The sequence below is a fragment of the Gossypium raimondii genome, chromosome 9 (assembly GCF_025698545.1).
Source record: "Gossypium raimondii isolate GPD5lz chromosome 9, ASM2569854v1, whole genome shotgun sequence".
Lineage (NCBI taxonomy): Eukaryota > Viridiplantae > Streptophyta > Magnoliopsida > Malvales > Malvaceae > Gossypium > Gossypium raimondii.
In genome coordinates, this window is record NC_068573.1 from 48,008,029 (window position 1) to 48,032,502 (window position 24,474).

Here is a 24,474-nt window from a genome sequence, read left to right on the forward strand (position 1 = left end):
ACGATGGGCCTGATTTGGGTTTAGTTGGATTAGAGGCAAATTCGACCTTTTTCCCTGGTCTAATACTAATTAACACGGTCCAATATAATGATTCGATTTAATTCAATTCAGCAAAAAAGTTATATTTATCTAGTCACATATGTTGTATAAGTAGATTTGAGGCATACTTCCATAAGGTGAGGAGAGATTTTTTATTAATTTCATGATAATATAAGTTACACGTAACACTTGGTACAATAAGTAACTTTCAATCATCAATAACAATATAAAAATACTCTATATAAATAAAGAAGTAAGACCACAAAACTAATAAAATGGCCAGGCCAAAAATATATCTTTCACTCAATCATATACAATACACGATTTGATTTCGGTGTACTCATATAAGCAGCAATTGTCAAAGATGTCTACATCAAAATATCTACTTTAACCAATCACATACAATGGGTAATTTAATCCCCATGCACTCATGCAAGCTGCAACTATCAAAGACAACCACCAGTCACATGTACGAGCACCTAGATCCCTATGCTCTCTCATGCAAGCAACAATCTTAGGGCAATCGAAGACCCCTATATAAATATCTATATACACTTTCTTCGGTCTCTAACTTCACTTTCTTGTTATTATGCCAAAATCACTTCTTACTCCTTTGTATTTTTATCGTCTTTTTCTATCAACTTAAATATCGAAGAGAGTCTTGAAAAATAAAACTCTGAAAATCCCATAATTTAATTTTTATTTTGTACAAATCTAAACTCTTCAAGCCTAGAAAATAGTGTCAAACACAATCTTCAAAAAGTACATCCATACGACTTAGTAATATATTAAAGTGCCTGCATTTTACTTAAAAACGAGTAGAGTTGAAGTTATCTTCACCAAAATTCCAAAAAAAAAAAAAACCTGAAAAGCCAAAAGTTATCATTAACCTTCCTGGAATATTACATGAAAGATATACATTGGAGAGATAGTTGATCTGAAACCAAAATTGAAGGCTTTGTCAATGGCGATATGAATATTTTTTTGAAAAAACTTGAACATACTCTTTGCAATGAAGCTAGATTATATGTACTTGTGTTCATGTTACAATTGATGTTGTCGTCAGCGTCGTTGTTTCGATTCTTTGAATGGAAGCTTTTAGCTCAAATTGAATGGTTGGTCTTGAAGGGTCCAAAACAATGTCTTTCCAGACCGAACCAGGCTCATCTACTGGACTAGGGTCTTGGTTATAAAGCTCATTTACACAGTCTGCACCTGGGTTCAACTTGCTCACATTTGACAACCATTTTATGTCATCTGGATCTATCAACAGCTTGTTTTCTCCATCTTTCCAAGCTATCAACTGTCGTTTATATACATACATATATACACACACATTACTCAGAAAAGATGAAGCAATAAAAGGAATAAAGTAATTAAGTTAGTTGACATGGGGTTTGCAGAAAGGACCAGTTTCATTGGACCATTTGCAATATGGTCCCGGTCCCATGGAACCAACAACTTAAAGTGGGAGGTTGAATGGTACCATACACATGGTCCCCAAGTTCCACTAACTTTTTCAAATCCCCATTAACAAAATATCATTTAAATTGTGCTTAACAATGATTACGGAGAAGGAAAAGGGGTTATTGGAGATCGGAATCCCAAGTCATGAATGAAACGAGTTAAACTCCGGGTTTGATAAGTAAGACTTTTTACCTTTGGAGGACCTTTAACAGCATTGGTGCAATAAAGCCTGGCATTATCAACAAATTGGCAATATCTTGGGAATGCACTAGCAAAACTTTTGTGGGATTTTAGCTGTGAATTTATTCTCACTGCCCTTTTCACCATTATAGCTCTCCTGTACAATTCAATCCAAATTAGAAACAAAACCTTATTCTTAATTCTGAAGATTAATCAAACTGGCAAATGCCATTTACCTTATACCTCTAACAACAGCTAGATATGCATCACAAACAACTCCAACAAGTTCAATTCTGTAAGGTTTCCTATGTGTTTGATGATCATCGTTTTCTTCCTCCTCTTCTATCTGTTCCCAGTAATTCTCAGTAATTTTGCCATCTTCGTCTACCTTGTATCCGACCCCCATCCGGTAACGGTGTTTGTGAACGTTCCGAGCCATGGCGATGGTTTGCTCGACGAAAGGCTCCCATGATAAAGTCCCATCCATTATCACATCCCGCCCTTCATTCAATGCTGTCACTAGCAGTGATGATGCAGCATCTGTGGAGGATTGATGAACCTATTTATAGTTTACAGTTGAAATGTAAGTAGTTTGTTGTATAGGGAATTGATGAGCTTAAAAAGTTATCAATGGCGGAGGTGGGGGATAAACTTTACAAGTTCAGATGTAGGAAGTATATCATGGTGGTGGCCCCTAGAGCTGAGAGCTCTGAATATAACATCTGTTTCTTTGAATGCATCTGCCTCTACAACCACAGCATTCGCTGCTGCTTCAGCCCAGAATGATCTGCAAATGCCAATTTAATTGTCAGAAACCATTATTGCCGATGGAGGACGACTCTTTTCGAAGAAGTTTTCAAAATGTTTTCCATTCGAAGGTGATGAACTCCTCAATTGATTGACACCAGGGATTTTGTCTTTCGACTCTGATAAAAGCCCAAGTGTCCGAGATTGTCTAAAGAGGCGACAACTTACCGCTTTAGGCACTGAAGTTTTTTGTAAAATAGGGAGACAACCCGATTAGAAATAATACTAACCAATTGAAAAATACATGAGCTTCATAGGAACATTGTAAGACTTTTCCAAAAAGAGTCAATCTCCCATTTCTAAATTGGTGAGAACTGTCTGTAGTGAAAAAAATAACATACTAAAAGAAGGAATAAAACTAAAATTAAAAAAATTGAATTTCATTATAATTTTTTTTACTTTCATATAATTTTGAAAATTATTTAATATAAATAGTGTCTAAAATATATTTTAAATTATTTAACTGTTACATTTTAATTAAAATTGTTTCTAAATTATAAAAGAAAAACTGCAATACAAAATTTGCTTTGGAGGTTAGAAAGAGGACGATAAATTATATTAATTTAAAATTAAGGTGAATTTAGACAATTACAAAATAAGTGATTAATTTAGCATTTATTTTATTAATTACTTATAATACGTGCATATATTTGATGCTGTATAATTCAAATAATAATATTTCATTACAAAATTGAAAATAGATTTATTTTGTATAAGATAATATAATTATATTAACTTATAAATTATATATTTTATATAATTAATAAAATTTGGAATGGTATGGAGCTAGCCTTACTCTTTGAGAATAATATCTTTGAGGACGGTGCTTTTGCCGGCCCCCATACCACCGCCCATAAGCAACAGCACGGGGCTCCGCCGGCTGTGGGCCACCGGCACCATCACGTCCGTACACTTTGCTTCGCCGTCCACACGTCCCATCGCCTTCATTTCCTCCACCAACGTCGAGAAAACCCTAGCCACCTTCAAATCCTTTATCACCCTCTCAAATCTCGTTTGCCTATAATCAATCCAAATTAACAAAATAATTTGTTGTTAATCTTTAATAAAAGTCGATTCTCCGTAAGTCTTTTTTAGATAAAACAATATTTAGTATTTAAATTTAGTAATTTAATTTATTTTCTCCATAATAATTTTGGAATTTAATAACTTTCTTGATTTAATCCTCACACTCAAATCATCACTTAAAGTTTTAAAAATATTTAAAATTTAAGTATTTTAAAAAAGTTTTAAGGTGATATTATTGCATAAGTCATATTATTATATTTTAATGAATTCCAAATTTGGGAACTAAATTAAAAAATTATCAAAATCTAGAATTAGTGTGAAAAATTCAAGAATCAATGTAAGAAAAATGTCAAGATCAAAATTAAATCTCGCTTTATATCCATTTTTAAATAAAATTTATATTATTGGAATAATTTATGTTAAAAAAGAGAGTATTATAATGTTTTTCGAATGAAACTTTCAAAACGACCAAATGAACAAAACATTGTGAATGCATACCTTTCAAATTAATTAAATATTTATTGTAGACTATTAATTAATAATTTAAAATACCCACTTGCATTGCTATATTGATCCAGATTTCGACTATTAAAAGAAAAACACAAAATTAGTCGTCTCCAAACAATATAATACTAGATCGTGGGACTATCATAATGCAAATAAAAATATAAAACAATTCACCAAAAAAAACATACATATATAAACATGTTTTAAAATATAAAAAAACTAATGTAATAAAAGTTTGAAAATATTTCTCTGATGTACTTAAATTATAATATAAATATAATTAGCACTATAAGAGTGCATTTAGTTATTTTCAGAAAGTCCATAAATTTAACAATTAAATCAATTTTAATATTTATAATTTTTATTTACTTTGGTTAAGTAAGTCCAATTTAGTCTTTAAATTTAAATTCTCTTGAATTTAATGACGCGACACTTCAAAATTGTTCCAAATCATTAGAGACAAAGAGTAGCATGTAGTGGCATTGGCATTCAAAATATATATATAATCCCTTTAAATTTTAAGAAATTATAAATTAATATAATAATAAAATTACATGTTGGCCCTTAAATTTTTATTCAATTTTGACCTCAAATAATATTTTAACTTTGCTCCAGCCATTATTTTAAAAATAAAAAAAATAAAGTTATAAAAGTGACATAAGTTCTTATATCATTAAACTTTTATATTTTTTTGAGTTAATCTATTTATTGAATTCAAGTGCTAAAATAATATATATAAAAATTAAAATAGACTTAATTTATAAATTTAAAGGCTAAAAATTATATTAACTTTTTTAAAAATTTAAAAAAATTGTAAATTAATAAATGATAAATTTTTATTTTGGTAATTAATAATAAAAAAGCGTCGGAATCACCTTGTAGCTGCCATGACAAAGTCCTTTAGCTTTGTTTTCTTCTCAGATTCAACACCCAAAACCTGACATGAAATGCAAAACAATTTTCATTAAATCATTCACTAATTAATTAATAAATTCCCTAATCAAAGATTATTATGATTAAGAGATTTTGTTCATATATATATATATATATATATATATTATACCTGGCTAATCATATTAGGAGCTTGGCTCCAATGGAAAGCAAAATAGCTAAGTATGCATCTCTCAAATTCCTCCACCAACTTTCCATATAAAATGTCAGCTTCTGGTTCTTCAGCAAAATACTCAAAGATCTTAACCTCACAATCTTTGGGTTTTTTCAGATAATTTTCAGCCAATTTGCACAGTTTCGGACACTCATTTGCATCTTCAAATCCAAGCTGCCTAGCTGTGCCAAAAACCTAGTTTAAGAAAATAAAGTTCCCCAATAAAAAAAAGGGGTTTATTTGGGAAAAATAATGCTAAAATTTAATACCAACATAGTGAGAGAATCTTTCCCGGTTTCCAAAACGGCCGGAACCTGTCCTCTGTTGCAGTGGAATAAGAAGACTTCGATGACGATCTTTAACGGGATTTCTCTTCGGTCGGAAGTAACTTGCGGCGGCGATTGCTGCAGCTCCGATGATCGAAGCAGCTAGGAATTGGACGATGATGATTTTAGGAGGGCCATAATCTGGTGATATGGAATAAAATCAGTATCAGAAATTAAAAAAGAGAAATAATAAGGTAACAATTAGCTGATCTTACCATGGATCATAATTGTTGATAACTATTGGGAAAAATAAGTAGTGAGAAAAAAATTATTGCAACAGGAAAGTACTTGGAATTTCTGGGAAAATGAAGTTTTTTTTTTTTTTTGGGTGGGGGGGGGTGTTTGGCTTTGATCGGTTGAGATTTGTAGATGGGGGAAGGTTTTTATACTTGTTGAGGAAAAATGCAAGTCAACTTCTTTTGGCATTAAACTATGAACAAATATTGAAATAAAATTAAAATTCGTAAAACAAAATTGGATAACTAAAAAAAGTGTATAATGTTTCAATTTTTTGGTCAAAAGTCTAAATTGGGGTTCCTGTGTTATTTAATTTCAGTTTTAGGGATGAAAGGGTTTAGTCGATAGAAGACAAAATGGTTAGGTAGAGAGAGTAAAAAACATAATTATTGAACTTAAGGATAAAATCGTTACTCCACTGGTTTTGCTGAAAAGGAAATTAAAAATATAAAGATTGAGGGTGAATTTAGATAGGCGGTGTGTTTATTTGCGATTAGTGTAAAAATAGCGATGGCGGTGAGATTAGATACTATAGCGATACTGTAGCATGAGACAAAAAGTAAGCTAAACGCACCACACCGCACCCAATCTCCCATCCAAACCTACCCTGAAAAGATAAAAAAGCAAAAGCATCAAACTCATTAAATTATTGGATTTTTCACAAGTGTATTATAGGTTGTAATAAAAAATTAAAATTATATATAACTGTCACAATTCATTTGACGAATTTAAAAAATTTAATTGGGGTGTATCAAATAATTACACTTTGTGTTAATCGGTTGATTTAACAATAATTAAATAAATATAGTAAAAGTTTAATTTGTCATTTGATAACCGAGTTTGATATTTTTTCAGTGTGGTGTCTATGTTACTATGGACTTTTACTATCATGTTATTTATGGTTCTTTTCTAATTATTTAATAATATTTCAGTAATTTTTTATCCCGAATCTTGAACCTTAAATTCTTAACCTAAACCCTAAATCAATGTTTGAGTTTGAAGTTTAAGGTTCATGATTCAAATTTGGGGTTCAAGATTCACGGTTCAATGTTCAAGATGGGTTTCGGGTTCAGAGTTCGAGAATCATGATTTAGGTTCAAAGTTTAGTGTTTAGCGTAAATGAAATTACTAAAATTATGCATCAATAACATAAAAAAAATGACTAAAATGTCATTAAATAATTGGAAAGAGACTATAAATAATGTTGTGGAAAGAGTCCATCAAATAATTTCTCTATTAATAGAGTGAACTAAACAATATGGAAATAATATTTGATATCAAAATCAAACTCCCGGAATATCAATAATGAGGTAATGAAAACAGTGAATCTTCATTGAAGGGAATCCCATTATCTCAGGAAGGAAATATAAATCTTACATTAGCAATGTGACACCTTGTACCATTGTAATATGAAGGTCAACCAACCTTAGAATTTCCATTTTATGGTCCATGGAATCCAATGTACAAAGGTTGTTAAGCTAAAATGTGAAAGTTGTTAGTTAATTCAATATATATACATTAATTAATTCCAAATCACCAATTAATTTAATATATATTGTTTAAGTTTGATAATAAAATAAAGGATAATTATTTAAAATAATAATAAAAAGACATGCGTTAAAATCAACCCTCTTATGAAAATTTTAAACCACTTGTCATGATAATAAACAAAAATTATAAATTTAATTTGATGAGATAAAAAAGAGCATTTTTTCATATTGTCATTAAATCATCAAGTATTTATTTAATTTATTTCTTGAAAGATGTTTTCCTTTTTAAGAAATATTGAATAAAGTATGCAAATCATGGAATTTTTAGTGTCCATGGCAGTAAAGACAAGATACTTGAGCTGCTGCGCACTTACTAAAGATATCAATTTTAATTTTCATCCACAAATATTCAATTGTTATTTTTAAGATTTAATCCTGGACTTGCATCATATTTAAAGTTGAAAATCATTCTTATTGTCTAATGGATGTCCAAACATTAATACTTATGTATAAAATGTATAAATTTATGGTTGTAGAGAATTTTACGCATTTAAGAATTAAGGATTTATTTAAGAATTTTTAAAAAAATTACAATTGTAATTATAAACAATATATGTTTAAAAAATCACAAAATAATTTCAGCCACGCCGGTTATAACAAAAACAAAATTTTATTATTTAACAAACTTGTCCCTTTGAATGGACATTTACTTTCATTACACTACGTTTAGTTTTCGTTTTGTCTCACGCTATAATATCTAATCTCACCACCACCATTATTTTTACACTAAACACAAACGAACGCATCGCCCATCCAAAATAACTAAATATAATAATTATTTTTCCAACCACTTAGATATAAGTTTAATAATATTATAATAATATATTATAAAAAAATGGCATATATCCAATCCGCTTCTATTTGGACGTTTATGTGTAAATAAAATTGTTATTATTTGATAAAAAAACAGCCATGTATATTGATTTTCCTTTTAAATATTTTTAATCATGCATGACATTTTTTAGCCCAAGTTAAAAATTAAAAAACAAGCCATCAAATTTGTATCAAATAAACATACGTATGGAAGTCACAATTTTAAAATATAAATATCTATTTAAAATAATATACAATAATATAGATATATAATTGATAACGTAATAAAATATGCACAATAGAATTAAAATGTATAAAAATATAAAAAATTTAGCTAAATGGTAAATTAAAGATTTTATTAATGTAATTGGCTGGGTTTAAATCCCATCATACACATGTTTTTATTGATTTATTCTTTAAAGTGAAAAGACTAAAATCCTTTTATTCTTTGAATAATATTACTTATTTTAAACCGACTCAGCGAAGAGCTTAAATAATAGTATAAATTCAGTATGATTGTCGTGATTATTTTGAGTTTCAAGGTTAATTTGATAATATCTCATTATTAATGGGGACAATATAAAATTTGGCCATTAAACTTGACAACTAAGTTTACTTTGGTACCTATACTTTTTTAGGGTTCACTTTGGTACATAAAACATGCAACTAGACCAGTGTTCTTAGAATATGATTAGATTGGTTGGTTGGACCTATTAATTTGAGAATCAACTGGTATACTGGTCCAAACAAAGGGGTTGAATCGATTGAATGGAAACTACTCGAAACCAATAAAAATTGAAAACTGGAACAAAAAACAAGTTGAACCGGTTTAATAAATTTTTTATTTTTAAAAAATAATTTTTTAATTACTTATTAAATTATTGTTGGTCTAACAGTTGAATCGATCAAACCAATTGAATCGAGAACCAATGGTTTAACTGGTTTAACTATTGGTTTGATTATTAGAACACTATACATAACACTCTAAGATTATACCACGACATCACCTAAAAATTTATATATATATTTTAATTTTAAAGTGATGGGGCACAATCTTAAAGTGCATCATCATCAAACTTTTCATATTTTTCAAGTTCAATGACCAAAATAAATTTAGTTGCCAAGTTTAAGTACTAAAACAGATTAAAAAGAGTACAAGCACCAAAGTGGACCTAAAATCATATTATCCCTCATAAGTTTAGGGGCAAAAATTCATATTATCTCTTATTAATATTGTTAGTTAATGATGATTTTTTATCAAATCAACTCTAGTGGCGGAATAAAAAAAAATATTTTGAGGGTCAAAATTAAATTGGATATTTTACAATAGTAAAAATATAATTTTACCATTTTAATAGTCTATATCTTTATAATTTGTAAAGGATTAAATCAAAATTTTATCATTCTGGAGGGTTAAAGTATAATTTTACAATTACTAATTTAAAATTTTATAAATTATAAAAAAATCTAAATGAAAAATTGTTCATTTTAAGGGACTGAGCCCTGCCAGCCCTAACTCCGCCACTGATGAACCCTAAAACCCGAATAAATCACAAAAAAAAATTACATAATTATTTTCAGATATTAAAATATGTATTCTTTTTTCAAATACAAACACCACATTAAAAAGTTTCAAAATTAAGTAGTAATTATTGTATAATGGGCCTTGAATAAAGCTCATGAAAAATATCTGAGACCCCAAATTGCCTTAACCCATTTTCTGTGTACATAAAATGCGTAAAACCCTTGTTTCTCCAATTCCCTAACAAACCGGGAAGTGGAAACCCTTGAACTCCAAATTTTAAAGCATTTGAAGAATTTCACTAACGAGGTTGGCTTGCATCACCTTTTTTAATTTCAGGCACTTGTTCTTCTCTGTTTATTTTCTGGGTTTTTTCCCCTTAACTCTTATTTTCTTTGTTCTTATTCTGATCGTAACTCAAAACGTTTTGTCTCTTGGTTTTCGTTTTTATTCATAAACAACTTGAATTTTTTTTTTATCGAAGATGGAAATTGATTCCGAGTCGGAAAAACCAAGTGTTAAAACCCCAGAAGAAGGCGGTTCAATGCAAATGAATTCCTCGGAAAAAAAGGTACCTAAACGGGTTCATCCTTTAATGAAGTAATTTCAAGTCAAAACATTTGAAAATTAAAAAAAGAACGTCAGTTACTATTATTTTAATTCTGGGTAGTTCTTGTTATCTGGTTGTGTTATTTGATTTCATTATGTTAGGGAGGCGATGATGAAAAAGAGCAGCTTGCTGGTATTATGGACAAGTTAAATATCGAGTCATCTTCGTCCGGCTTCAAGAAAAAACCAGTAATTATCATTGTTGTTGGAATGGCAGGTAAACTTAGAAAGTTGAATTGGGTGTTCTTTTAATGTTTAATTTATGTTGCATATTTGATCTGTAAATGAAATTCAGGTTGCCTGTAAGTTGTTTTGAGTAAATTTGACTGTTGAAATATGTCGTTTGATTCGATTAGGGAGTGGGAAAACGACGTTGCTTCATAGGCTTGTTTGCCATACTCAAGCTTCGAATATTAGGGGTTATGTGATGAATCTTGACCCTGCTGTAATGACCCTTCCATTTGGTGCTAATATTGATATAAGAGATACTGTTAAATACAAGGAAGTTATGAAGCAATTCAATCTTGGACCTAATGGTGGAATCCTTACATCACTCAATTTATTTGCTACCAAATTTGATGAGGTAAAGCTTCTGAACTTTATGCATTAGGTTTTGTGATATGAATCGTTAAAACAGTGCAAAGACTTTTTGTGCTAGGAAGAGTTGTCTCCATCTATTACATTTACTTTTAAAATAACTCTTGAAGGGAGGCCATTCTCTGGGCTGGTCTTGGACCCTCAATGGAGGTATCGTTCCCGGGGTAACTATGCCAAGTGGTGGTGTTCTTACCCACCAATGCCCTTTAAGGGCATGGGTTCGAACCCCTCCAAGGCCAAATGCTAAACATTTCCTTGGTGGTGAGGTGCTCTCACAAGCTCCCTGAACCCGTTTGGGCTCTCCTTGGTGTTGTGAGACAAAACCTGAGGTTAAAACCGAGCATAGACGCCCCAGGAACAACATCTCCTTTGAGGGTCCAAGACCAGCCCGAAGAGTGACTTCCCCTCAACAATAACCTTTTTGTATCAAAATGTTTGAACCAGATAATGGCTAGCTTTGTTGTAAAGTTTATATACATCATAGGTTACAATGCATGTGCATGTAGAGTTGCATCGATATTTGTAGCCGTTTTTATCTTCTTTATTCTGTTCCTTGATGTGCTTGTACCTTTCATATGGCATGTCATGTATACGACTTCTGCAAATATCCAATCTCAGGTTATATCGGTAATTGAGAGGCGAGCAGATCAACTCGACTATGTTCTTGTGGATACTCCCGGGCAGATTGAGATATTTACTTGGTCTGCTTCAGGAGCTATCATTACAGAAGCATTTGCTTCAACGTTTCCTACTGTTGTCACTTACGTAGTTGATACACCTCGTTCATCAAGTCCGGTTACCTTCATGAGCAACATGCTTTATGCTTGTAGCATACTTTACAAGACACGGTTGCCTCTTGTATTAGCATTCAACAAGGTTGATGTTGCACAACATCAGTTTGCTTTGGAGGTATATTTATTTTTCCATATTAGATGCAAATGTTTTGTTTGGCACTCAGATAAATATCTGTCAATTGTGCTTCCATTGTGTTTGCATGATTGATCTGCAACCACTTCTATTGGTTATCGAACTTCTGTGGAACACCATTTTTTCGGGGTTCTTAAATTTTTACTGTTTCCAGCTTTTTCTTGTTGACATGCAATATATACAATGCGCAGTTACCTTTATTATTGAAATTATTCTGTGCAGTGGATGGAAGATTTCGAGACATTTCAAGCGGCAATAAGTTCAGATACTACGTACACATCAACTCTAACTCAGAGCCTCTCGCTCTCTCTTGATGAATTTTACAAGAATTTACGATCGGTTGGAGTGTCTGCGATTTCTGGTGCTGGAATGAATGAATTCTTTAAAGCCATTGAAGCCTGTGCCGAGGAATACATGGAAACTTACAAGTATAGCCTCCCTCTTTTAATTTTGTGAACTCTGATCCGGAGTATTTTTAAGTTTATATGGTAATAACCCAAAATTTGTAGGGCTGATCTGGACAAGAGACGAGCAGAAAAACAACGCCTAGAGGAAGAACGCCGGAAAGAGAGCATGGATAAGTTGAGGAGGGATATGGAACAAACGAGAGGCGAAACCGTTGTCTTGAGTACTGGTTTGAAAGACAAAGATGGAAGAAGAAATACAATGATGGATCCTGAAGATGAAGTGGAAGAACCAGAAGATGAAGATGATTATGACAGGTTCACCGACGAGGATGAAGATCTTATCCGGGAGGATGAAGATGAAGAGATTGCCAGGTTCTCCTTTTAGGAATTGTTTAGCACCGGCAAGTCTAGCATCTACGATGAAATTGAACTGGATTTGTTGTGTCAGTAAATTCTCTTTAAACTAAACTTCTTGGATGACCTACCCCAATCCATGATCTATGCATTATTTTGGGTGAAAATTGTAGGGTGCTTAAGAACAAAATGTTTTTGGATGAAAATGTTTATATTTTTTGTTCATACAGGACTCGGTAGATGCTCGTTTTAAGCTTACCTTGCAGGTATGTGATGTAGTGGTGGAAAGAAATGAAAAAAATTAAATGAAATTAATTAAAAACCAACTTAAGTTACGAGGATATCGATTCGACCGATTATCTATCTTTTTGCTCAATTGTCTAGGTACCCCGTAAGTTGTTCTGTTTTCAAAGAGCATAATGACTAGAAAATCCAATGTGTTACATAAGGTAAATTTTGTATAATTGTTTGGTTTTCACAAAAATCCATTTCCTCTATGCAAAAACCTAATATCGGATCAGATGAGACGATTGAAGAACACCATGTGTTGATGGCATATTGAAAAAGTGACTAAAGCCCTAACATTCTTCTCTCTTTCACTTTCGTTGTCAACTCTTCCTCTGATGGAATTTTTCCACCAGTCCTTGTGGTTGCGAGCAACCATGCGGTAAGCTCATCCTGCGAAACCGTTTAATTAATGTCATCAACAATGTAGACAAGATGCATGCTAGTAAATTTCGGTCTTTGTTCCAAGCAAGCAAATAGGGGGTTAAAACAATCAAGTCGGGTTGGTTTTTACCTCGAGAAAGTCGTGGTTGGAGATGTATTGGCTATCGACCGAGCATTTCATCCCCCCTACATTAACAACAATGGACCTGTTGGAACTTTGTTGTGCACCCTGACTGTTTGCCTCTGGAAATTTAACAAGAAACAAAAATGGTAACATCAAAATATTTTAACATGCAAATAATTCACTATTAATCAATGATAAAACTGTTAACGATGTAGTGTCGAAACCTGTTATGCAGGCGACATAATATCCAGTTCCTCCTAAACCTTCCTCCCATTTCCTGAGCCGCAATCGGAGGAAAAAACCTTTGAGATGCAAGATCGATGGTTCCATAATCTTCCACCTGATACCAATGTAGCATTAAAAATCAAAACATCAGTTTTTAAGAATGCTTAAGAATCAAGTTTTTCATGGTTTTAAAATGAATTTACGAATGTAAAATGATGCTCCACTTACTTTAGGACGTCTGTCCGTGACAAACGAAGCATCCTCACTGCTTTGAAGATCGCCTTTGGTGTGTCCGAAACCTGTTGATTGGTGAAATTACCCCAATGTTTGATTTCCTTGTAACTCAAACTTACATATTCCTTATTCACATCTGTGTTTGATCTCATTTTGTCTGCAATAATTTCATAAAGAGTACTTGGGCCTTTTCCGGTATCAATCTGAGTGGCATTTCCAGCAATTGCGTCTCCGTTTTTGTCTAAAAGTTCCGTATTTTCTTCAAGTCTAGCCAAAGAAGAGGCTCTACATGCAGAGTGATGTTGAACTCTTGATGCTGAAGGGCAGGCAATAGCCCAATGACCGAGTTCAAAGCATCTAAAACACACACAAGGTAGTCGTTCGTATCTATTACATGACTTCATATTCCTCAGAAGATGTTCGATCTCAGTATCGGTTATCTCCGGACAATTCTGCAAATGATGGCCTTCTCTTCCACAAAAGAAACAGGTGACAGTCGATGAAATTCGATTCTCAGTTATACTGGAAGGCATGATCTGCTTGAGAACATCTAATCTCCTAACGAAATGAGAAGCTATCATCTGTGAGTCTTCCGATCTAAGGGAGCGTAAACCGGTGGATGCCTCCTCTTCGGGCTTGTTGGAAACATTAACATCATTTCGGGGGCAAAGATCAGGTTTCATGCAGTCACTCAAGCACTCAACGGCACCATCGGTATCCCGGTTAAATAACGAGCTAGAAGCCTTGGGAGTAAACCGAGTTATCCACAAACTCCCTTGAAGGTTGCTTTTGTAACCAATGTTACAAAATGTCTTTGCTTCAGAAGATGGGTCTGAATCAATGTTCTCGGTTTTCATTTTACGTTTACCTAAAGAAGAACTAGTGCTTCCTCTATCTTTCTCCACACCCACGGCAATATTTGCCTCACTACTTCTGTTACTCAGAGACGAAGTAATCGATGCAATCTTTGGCCGAGTCGGCGGGCCTACTCTGCTGCCACAAATCGGTTCTTTGAACCTTTCATTAAACACATTAAGGAAGTTAAAGTTTTCTCTGTGACAAGCGATTGGAGTAGCATCGACGTTACAAATCTTGTTAGTCAGCTCAAGTCCGGCTTGATCATTTTCACTTTGTGGTGTTGTTCCTTGAACCTTAGTCTTCGGAGAGTATATCGAGTGAAAAATAGATTGAAAACCGGCATTTCCGTGCCCCGGATTTTGTATCTTATCGCCTGCATCAAGATTCTCGATGAGACTCTTGTGTGAGTGATTCGTATTTGCAGCAGTAGTAGTAAGAAGCAAAGATGGAGTCTCGTCTTTTGGTTTCGGAAACCCTTTCATCATGTTGGATATCCAGTTCATGAAGGAACCATCGTGTTTTTTCAATCTTTTACTCCCCACAATCAACTGTTGCTCAAAGCCCCACCTTTTTTCGCCTATGCTGTTGGAACTCTCGACGCTCTCGTGGCTGTCATCTTTCGAAATCATTCCTTTAACATCCCCATCAGATAAAGCCTTTTCCTTCCCTTTTCTTCTATATCTACAGATTCCACTATTAGTCGGAGAATGTTTACTAGCGGAAATCTCCTTATTGAGCTGAGATATCTTTTCAACTTCAAAAGCAGATTCCGAACTTGAAACTTTACTCATTGCAACACATTCATTATCACCTACACCCTGCATATCATTTTCAGCAGGGGATGCCACATTTTTCTCTTGAGATCCGGACAACTGAGTCCGATCACCAACATCTCTTGGATCATTCTTTTCAGCAAGATTTGCCAAGGCAGCAGTTCCTATAGGAGAGTTACCATTATCGGTCTGCAGTTCATGACACAACTCGGTTTTGTCGTTTCCCAAATTGTCTATATCAGAAACTTTAGAATTCAGAATGGGGAAAGCCAAGGACGATGTATGTATATTTTGTTCATCTATAGGCTTTTCATCGATTGATCTTGCAGATGTATCGATTTCTTGCAGCGAACGAACCGCATTGCTCGGTCCTGCTGTGTCCTGGACAAGGCAACGTTTATTCTCCAAAAAGCTGCATTCGGTACATTTGAGACAGAGACCTTTGTGGGGAGACCAAACTATTTCGGACAAGGGATCGGTCGCCACAAATGTCATGCCGATCCTGGAAGTTGCATTTGCACCTGCACCTGCACCGAGATCATTGCTTGACCTTCTCTCGATCCTGCGACCCGAATACCCCAGCGCCAGTCGTAAATCAGTCACCGGCTCTACGTTCTTCTCGTTCTCCATGTTCGATTTCGTTTGATGATCCATTCGATCCGCGATCCTGAAATCGGAGGAATAGAATCTAATCTCATGTAGAACATAACAAGTGAACCACCATGGATAAGGTAACTTAATCAGCAAAATTATCAAACATATAACAATCATATCCATGTCTAACATATACTCGAGTATGACTATGGAATATATAATACTCTAAATATATGAAAAAGTTCATAAAAAATCGAGCATATCCTTATCATATCCGAATTCAAGTAACATAAAATACGTTCTAATATTGCTACTAAACAAGAAAATCATATGAAATTCTGATAATTACATCAGAAACAACAAATAGTTGAAAGAAATAAAAATTTACAGCAAAAACCCATAAGAAATGAAGCTTTAATCAATGGCGATCCACATACCTCTTGCATAAATATAAATTCCTTTGGCAGATTCCTTTTATAATGTTCTCATGAAGTTCTAATTATTCAAAAAAAAAGATTGATAAGTAAAAGAAGGAAAATATTTCTAAAAAGGGGAAGTTAATATGAAACTTAGTAAAAAAAAAAGATGGCTGCCGCCATGGATGAGGCATGCTAGTTCGCAAGCTTTTCTTTAGAAAGATTCTTGGGTATGAGGTTCAGAAGTTGACACGTGGACTCCTGGCATGCCACACATTATTATTTTGGTAAAAACTCCTTTTCAGTCTCTCTCAATTTCTAAATTGAACAAATTGGTCCCAAGCAATTTAATTCTTGTCAATTTTAAAAATGAGCAACTAAGGATAATTAGTCAGATTGTTAATCTCTTTCATCAATTGTGCATAATTTTAAGTAGTATAACAACAAATTTACCCTTAAATATTTACATGTTTTGTCAATTTGGTCTTGATTTTAAAAGATCAACAAATTTAGTCTTAACATTTACATATTTACACAAATATTGCAGGTTAATTTTGTTAAATCCTGATCACATTGATAAAATATCTAAACTTTGAGAGCTAAATTTGTTATTATATTGATCAAAATTACAATTGACAAAAACAATAACGTCGAGACTAGTTATCCTTAGTTGCTTGTTTTCAAATTTATAGGGATCAAATTGCTGCAAATTTTTTGAGAGGAATCTATCAAAATTTAGATATATATATATATATATATATATATATATATATATATATTATTTGTAATAGTAAATCATTCAAAAATAAGAAGAGAAACCGAATTGATTCAATTGAACTCATTTTTAAAAATTATCTGGTCAAGGATGCATAGAAAATTCAATTTAATTCATAAAATTAAAAATAGTATAAAATCATTTAAAATTTCAATTTTATATTCTTAATACATTTTGATTTGATTTTCAATCTTTTTTAAACTTTGATATATAAATAATTAATTAATTTTACCATGTAGGGTGAGAATAATGAGAAATTTCTTTAAATTCAAAAATTCATTTTATTTAAACAAAAACATTAAAATTTAATAAATAAATAAATTTTGAGAGAGCACCTGAATCTTCAATTTTACCATATATTATTATCATGTATGAATTGGTTTTATTATTGTTTTTAATTCATTTATATTTATAAATTTTAAGGAAAAAAATTAAACAGAATATTAAATAATAAAATCCAAACAGGAATTGTGCCTATCCATAAGATGTGGGTGTAAATTATGGGGTTGTGTGTGTATCCAGCGCCGCCATTGTGGACCATGAAGCGTAACAACCATGCATTATTCACCCAAATAAATATCATTTTTATAGTATGGATTTGGATATTTAAATACATTACAAAATTGTGAAATTTAAATTACCATAAAATTATAGAGAGAGATTACGTGTAATTTGTATCATATTCAAGGGCTAAAGTTGTTGAAATCGGATTAGAAATTAATCGGTATAACAATACATATAAGATTTTAACTGTTTCCATTAAGGACCAGTAAAAGATTAGAAATTAAGATAAAAATGATTTCTAATCTTTTAAATATATATTTTATAATTTTATTAAAAATAGAATTGTCATTTAATTATTATTGGATCAGTAATTGAATCAAAAACCAACGATATGACCGATTTGACCACTAGTCTAATTTTTTAAAATTAATCTTAGAACTTGAGTGTTTGCCAATTGTTCTAAAGTCTCATCGACTTTTAAAAAAAACTACTTTAATATTTTTATTTATTAAAATATTGCATGTGACACTTTAAGATTATACCACGTCATCATCTGAAATTTATATAAATTTTTTAATTTTCAAGTGATGATGTGAGACAATCTCGAAATGTCCCGTCATCAAGCATTTGTATTTTTCGAGTTCAGTAATCATAATAAATCTAGTTGTCTAGTTACTAAATTCAAGATAAAAATTATATTATCTCTAAAATTTAATTTCAAATAGTCTTAAAGGTAAATTATCTAGTTAGCCATCTAACTTTTAGAACGTTTTCATTTTGGTCACTCAAAATGAAATTGTTGCAATTTTGTCACTCAACTTTTAAGGTACTTTCATTTTAGCCACTTAAGCGTTAAATTTCTAACGGCGGTTAACTATACACATCATATCATATTTACACTTTCATTTTAGTTACTCAACTTCAAGGTCGCTTTCATTTTGGTCACAAAAAAAATATAATTTTTTATGTATTGATTGGGGTAAAAAAAGTTAAGGATTAGAGTGAAAAAAAACGATAGAAACTAAAATAATGCATTAAAAAATTTATCAAATTGTACTTGTGTACCCTTACTAAAAGTTCAAAATTCCTTTTTCTATATTGAACATTTAAATTTCAAAACATCAAAATCAATTAATAAATTATTGAAAAATTTTAATTATATTTCTATCTTTAGGCCATTTTGAATGGGCCACCTAACCTCCAAACTGTTTTGTCCAATCCATTTTAGGGCCCAAAGTAATGAAAATATGGGAAAATTTTTTTATAAGAATAATTAAGAAAAAGAATAAACTTTATTATAAATATACAAAATACAATTATAATTATAATTACAAATATTAAATCTAAAAAATATAATTAGAATAATTGTAACATGTTTACAATACATTTCTCTTAGTATTTGTATTGTATCACGTCAGTAAAAAAAGAATTAACATTATATTTATACAATTAATAAAAATAAACTACGTGAGAGTACAGACATACACTTCAATTTTGTTTGGATGTTTGAACAATTTTAGCTTTTAAAGCATTTTTGTCATGAAAATAAACCCTATTTGATAATGAAAAAAAAAGAGATATATTTTCTTTTATAAATAATTTTCAAATCGTAACCAAAAAGTGCTAAAAAGTGTAGATTTGGGTATCACAACTTGTATTTTGAAAAAGAAAAAAGTTAAAAAATATAATAAATGACTTTATCGAGCATAGGAATCACTTTTGTTATAATGCATACTCAAGATGTTTCCTCCTCTTTGACTGCTCTTAATTAATTAAATTAGGATTGATTACTTAATTATAAGTACGTTGCATCATATGATGTCACTTCTTACATAATTGTACGGATGATAATAATTTCAGTTATTTTTCTTTGCCAGTGTCCTTGAAAAGGCTAAACCTAGATTTGTCTGCTGTATTTAAAATCTTATATACGATTAATAATATAGATAATGTTATTAAACATTATAATATTCTCTAATTTTATTTATAATAATAATCTCTCCTAATCCTTAAATAAGAAGATACATGTACATCAATATACTTAAATTCACGTCTTTTTACGTTGATAATAATGTTATAATGTCAATGAATTAAGATTCATTCAAGAAGTTTGAACTTTGAATGATATCTAAGGTGAATTGAAAAATTATTGCAATAAAAAATTAATATGAATTTTTAAAAATATTTTTAGTTTTCTTTGACTTTCTTGAAATTAATATCTTAAAAATTTTATAATTATTATGATCAATGGTACGCTAAGAAATATTAAATTAAATTTGCCAACTTGTTAAATTTGTCTATCAGCATTAGCAATTTTGAAAAAAACCTATTTTCTCATTATCTATATCAATATTTTAAGGTTTTTTTTTTTGAAGTCAAGAAAATAATGCTATGAATTCAAAGCTTAAACACGCTTTCAAGTAAAGCCTTACCTAGAGGAAGAAAAACAAAATAAAAGTAAATATATTGAAGTATTTTTAATTTTTAATAAAAAGTATTTATTAAATCAATAAGATTTTATTTATTTATATTTTATGTCCATTAATTCCAAAATTTAAATCTATATCTCTTTTAAGTTCTATCTTATTGGCATTGTTCAAATTCTTTCTAATTCGGTTTAGGTTCAATTATCGGTTTGATTATATAATAGCGTAGCCAAAGATAAATAGAGACATTTTTGAAAAATAATTTTTTTAAATTTTGGCCCTCCTAATATAATAAAAGTAAGCTCTTTTAGCGATTAAATATACAGTTTTCATTTTAATGCTCCCCAAAAATTACGAATTCCATTTAAGACTCTTAAGCTTCGATCTTTCCAAAATGTTATAATTTTATCTTGGACCAAATACGCTTACATTTTTAACTTCTTTTGTTTGACTGCAATCTCCAAAATTACAAAGATAAAAAAAGGGATATATATATATATATATATATAATATATTTTAAAAAATAACTGTTTTAAGTGATATTATTAAAATTAAGTCCGATTGAATTAAAATAGATAGATAATACATGATACGAATTGTTTTAAGAACATCTATAAGATTTGAAAATGAACCTTCTAACTTCAAACATATATTTTTTTTTTTTTGCAAATAATTTCAGTCTCATATCTGATGTTTCAATTAAAAGGAGAACAATTGATTTGTCTTGCAAACAATAGTAGTAAATTATTAGGTTATATCCGAGCTCCAAACACATATTCATCTAAATATATAAGATTGAATATTAAATATTTATATCGAATACATGTCTATATGATCAGACACTTATTTTCGAAATCGACCCACATGGATTATGATTGATGGGGGCAGTCTTAGGTGAAAAAAGAAGGAAAAAAGGGGAGAAAATTCAAAGATGGGGAATATCTCCCTCTCATGCAACTAATAAAGTAAAAGTTGCCCCTTCAACTCTATAAGTTTATATTCTTTGCAACTCCCCACAAGCAAAGCTATTTTAGAAAAAGAAACCAAAAAAAAAAAACTAAAATTAAAATTCAACTCCAAAAAAGATGAAATTTAACTTTTTCTAATTTCTAGGTGTTTTTTTCAAGGAATTTGGTGAAAATAGAGAAAGATGAACAAATTTAAGGTGCATTTGGAACAATACTTTAGGAATTTAAATAACGATACATTTATTGATTTTGATATATTTATTATATTTACGATCTTAATAATGATATTCGGGATCTAAAATTAAATGCATGGGTAGTATATTTCAAAAAAGGGTAAGCTTCATTTAACAGATAATCTTAAATTTTTTCAATCAAAATAGGTGGGCACTGATTTCAAGACAAACTTGCTTGATTGCAAGCTCCTTTCAATGATCTATATGAATTTTAAAAATAGGGTAAAATATGTTGTTAATCCCTGTACTTTAGTTAAAAAATTTGAGATATATTACTTGTATTTGAAATTTTAAAATTTAATTTCTTATATATTTTTGGTTTGAAAATCATAATCGAATCATTAACATTGTTAATATTTCTCGTCAAAAATTATCGAGTTTGCATGTTTATTAGGGTATTATCATATAATGTGGCATATGGTTGTTGAAAATAAATATATTAAGTTGATAAATTTTGACAGAAACTATAAACAACGATTATGATTGAACTAGAATCTTTAAATTGAAAAAGTAAGAAGATTGAAAATTTAATTTTAAAGTACAGATAAATTTCAAATTTGGTAGAAGTATAGGGACCAACAATGGATTTTAACCTTTAAAACAATGTGAAGAATATCGCTTGAAAATGTGAAAGCATTCTTCATAAAAAAAAAATCATATCGTAGCAAAGATTCCAGCAGGGATAATTGAAGACAAAAAATTCCCTAAAAAATGTGCTTTAAATAAGCAAATATAGAATAGCATTAATATGATAAAATGGATCAAAGCTAATATATATATACATACCTGCTTAAGATTCTATACAATGATTATTACAAAAGATGAATTTCAATGCTTAATGAAACCTTGAAAAACATTAACCCCTAACCTGAGGTTTTCATGAATGCAACAACGATAACAAAATAGGGTTTGAACTTCGAACCCATACTCTATCGATTCATGAAACTATTCTTAAAAATACGATCTTTATTGTAATAATATCCGGAGTTAGGGGGAATGAAGCCTGGTCCGAGATCATTCGAAACCGAGTCTTCCAAGACCTTCGGGATGAATGGTCTCGAACCAGACAGCATTCCCCTCAACTGTTGAAGACTTAGAAAGAAAAGAAAGAAAGAAAGAAAGAAAGAGGGCAGAGGCAGAAACAGGGAAAGATGGTTTGATATTTGATTTGGCCATGCAATGAATTTTTATTTTAGTACATACATATGTATATATATATATATGTAGGTGATGATGTGGGTCATATGACATAGAATCCCACTTTCTATCCTCCATATCTGCTTTTTTGAACTTCCATGTTTAAACTTGTTTCTAGGGCTGCGTTTGGCTTTCAAACTAGTTTAATACCCAAAAATAGCAGCGTCATTGGTTATATAGAAAAAAAGGGTTAAATTTGATTTTGATTCTTTAACTATGCTCAAATTTTAGATTTAATCCTTGTACTTTAATTTGATATAATATGTTTTTTTTAAAACTTTTATAATGTCATTAGTTTTAAAAAAATTTCATGTTGGCATTTTAATTGGAATAATCAACAATATTATTTATTTGGTTTAATTAAAGTAAAAGGCTAAATCTTAAAGTTGAGAAGAGCAGAGAGACCAAAACCAGAATAACCTATAGAAAACTTGAAATATATGATCATCTGTTTAATCTTTCAGTATGATTTAGTTGGAGTGGGGAAAAAGAGGAAAATTTGAACTAAAATTGTTTGAAAAATGATGGACTGTAAATAGAAAGAACGAGATTGTCAAAAAAGGGGGTGAAAATGAAATGAAGTTTGGTGGAAGAAATTAAAGCCATTGGTTTGGTTGTTACTAGTTTTGAATGATATTAATAATAATAAGGAAAATTATTGGAGTCAAAGCAATAACTTCTTTTAACATCTAATCAAATAATAATAACCTCTCTTTTCTCCGGTAAAATTATCGAAGGTGGGTTGAGTCTTAATGATTGGTTGACATTATTGTTGTTACAATAATTAAGAGAATGTGCTTAAACATGTATTATCCTTCAATTTGAGGTTATAATTAGTAATAAGAATTATATATAAAATTTATGGAGCACATGGATACAAACATATCAATTCCTAATTATAATACATGCATGATGCTCTTAAATAATTTCACTTCCTTTCCCACTTAAAAGGAAATATATGTATACATACATACACGTACATATATGATAATTTGTATTTACTTTTCTTGTTTTCAAGGTTTGGTTTTTAGTATTATTAGTAGTATAAACATGAATATAAATTAAATTATTAAACGTGTCAAAATTATAAATGTGTAATGCAAAATGTATTTTAAGCATATAGCGTATTTATGTCGTATTATTATTATTATTTATTATTTTTGCATCCCACCAGAGGAAGGAGGTGTATGAATGAGGGAAAATGCCATAAATAGTGTGATTCCAAGCTTAAATAGAAAGAAAATACAGGTTGGCCTCTTAAAAGCTTTAGCTGTGGAAAAAACAAAACAAATAAAGTTTGTTTTGTTTTCTAAAATTGAAAAAAGAAAAAGAAAAAAGAGAGGTGATAATCTTGCTTGGTGAAGTAATACTATTATCATATATTTTAATTATTAAAAAAGTAAACAACGTACCAAAAATTATATATTTAAATCTAATTTAATATATGGTCTAATCATTTCCTAATTTCACAAAAGTCATCCACTTTGAATTGAACAATATAAATTATTACAAATTTGGGTTTAAAGTTTTCATTAATTATAATTATAAAATATTAGAAAAAAGAGGAGAATCTGCATTAATCCTAGCTTTTAGAGAGAAATTATTTTGTTGGGTAACCCTTATTGATTACCCTCTTTTATAAGTAAAATGCAATTAAAGCTTATTCATTTTAATATTTTGTTGGGTTGCTCATTTTCATTGCTCTCTTTTATTAGTAATGCAGTTGAAGCTTATTCATTTTTTTCTTTGATATTTATGTTTAATATTTTATTTTATTTTGTAACCCAATATTGGTGGATTTAAGTACGCCTGTCATCTATCATCTGAATTGATACTCGGTTAACTAATTTTTTTTTAATTAAAAAGCTAATACTTCTTATTGTGAAGAAAATGAGGGTTCCATTACACAATTCTCTACCTGGAAAAGCAAAGTTAAAAAAAAGGTAGATTAGTGGTTTAGAAAATCCAATTTCTCAAAGTTAAGCAAAAATTTAAAGCCAGAATC

The 24,474-nt window shown here is 30.6% G+C and overlaps 3 protein-coding genes across 5 annotated transcripts; 1 reads left to right on the plus strand and 2 right to left on the minus strand.

Annotated features, from left to right (window-relative positions):
• Positions 1-893: 893 nt before the first annotated feature.
• LOC105800585 (calmodulin calcium-dependent NAD kinase) lies at positions 894-5,826 on the minus strand. 2 transcript variants are annotated; one of them, XM_012631791.2, is made up of 9 exons: positions 5,673-5,826; positions 5,405-5,598; positions 5,090-5,326; positions 4,902-4,963; positions 3,290-3,511; positions 2,344-2,473; positions 1,923-2,245; positions 1,699-1,843; positions 894-1,342 (listed from the first exon to the last, which is right to left on the minus strand). In XM_012631791.2, exons 1-9 carry the CDS (start codon positions 5,680-5,682, stop codon positions 1,079-1,081), a joined length of 1,587 nt encoding a protein of 528 aa, XP_012487245.1. In that variant the 5' UTR covers positions 5,683-5,826; the 3' UTR covers positions 894-1,078. The 2 variants fall into 2 exon arrangements, with proteins under 2 accessions (XP_012487245.1, XP_012487246.1); XM_012631792.2 differs by having other exon boundaries at positions 5,090-5,313; positions 5,401-5,598.
• Positions 5,827-9,724: 3,898 nt separating this feature from the next.
• LOC105800587 (GPN-loop GTPase QQT2) lies at positions 9,725-12,698 on the plus strand. 2 transcript variants are annotated; one of them, XM_012631794.2, is made up of 7 exons: positions 9,725-9,888; positions 10,064-10,150; positions 10,291-10,405; positions 10,545-10,771; positions 11,404-11,694; positions 11,935-12,140; positions 12,222-12,698. In XM_012631794.2, exons 2-7 carry the CDS (start codon positions 10,064-10,066, stop codon positions 12,502-12,504), a joined length of 1,209 nt encoding a protein of 402 aa, XP_012487248.1. In that variant the 5' UTR covers positions 9,725-9,888; the 3' UTR covers positions 12,505-12,698. The 2 variants fall into 2 exon arrangements, with proteins under 2 accessions (XP_012487248.1, XP_052477434.1); XM_052621474.1 differs by having other exon boundaries at positions 9,800-9,918.
• Positions 12,699-12,869: 171 nt separating this feature from the next.
• On the minus strand, positions 12,870-16,543 carry LOC105800586 (uncharacterized). The gene is made up of 5 exons (XM_012631793.2): positions 16,388-16,543; positions 13,720-16,023; positions 13,491-13,606; positions 13,273-13,385; positions 12,870-13,151 (listed from the first exon to the last, which is right to left on the minus strand). The coding sequence occupies exons 2-5, from the start codon at positions 16,008-16,010 to the stop codon at positions 13,044-13,046; spliced, it is 2,628 nt and encodes an 875-aa protein (XP_012487247.1). The 5' UTR covers positions 16,011-16,023; positions 16,388-16,543; the 3' UTR covers positions 12,870-13,043.
• Between the last annotated feature and the right edge of the window lie 7,931 nt (positions 16,544-24,474).

Coding starts and splice junctions, on each gene's coding strand:
- LOC105800585 (XM_012631791.2), bottom strand. Junction 3,512..4,901: donor TTTGTCATGGCAGCTACAAG/GTGATTCCGACG, acceptor GATTGATTATAG/GCAAACGAGATTTGAGAGGG. Junction 1,343..1,698: donor CTGTTAAAGGTCCTCCAAAG/GTAAAAAGTCTT, acceptor TATAAACGACAG/TTGATAGCTTGGAAAGATGG.
- LOC105800587 (XM_012631794.2), top strand. CDS start 10,064: ATGGAAATTGATTCCGAGTCGGAAAAACCAAGTGTTAAAACCCCAGAA. Junction 10,151..10,290: donor TGAATTCCTCGGAAAAAAAG/GTACCTAAACGG, acceptor TCATTATGTTAG/GGAGGCGATGATGAAAAAGA. Junction 12,141..12,221: donor GAATACATGGAAACTTACAA/GTATAGCCTCCC, acceptor CAAAATTTGTAG/GGCTGATCTGGACAAGAGAC.
- LOC105800586 (XM_012631793.2), bottom strand. CDS start 16,010: ATGGATCATCAAACGAAATCGAACATGGAGAACGAGAAGAACGTAGAG. Junction 13,607..13,719: donor TCACGGACAGACGTCCTAAA/GTAAGTGGAGCA, acceptor CATTGGTATCAG/GTGGAAGATTATGGAACCAT. Junction 13,386..13,490: donor TTATGTCGCCTGCATAACAG/GTTTCGACACTA, acceptor TTAAATTTCCAG/AGGCAAACAGTCAGGGTGCA.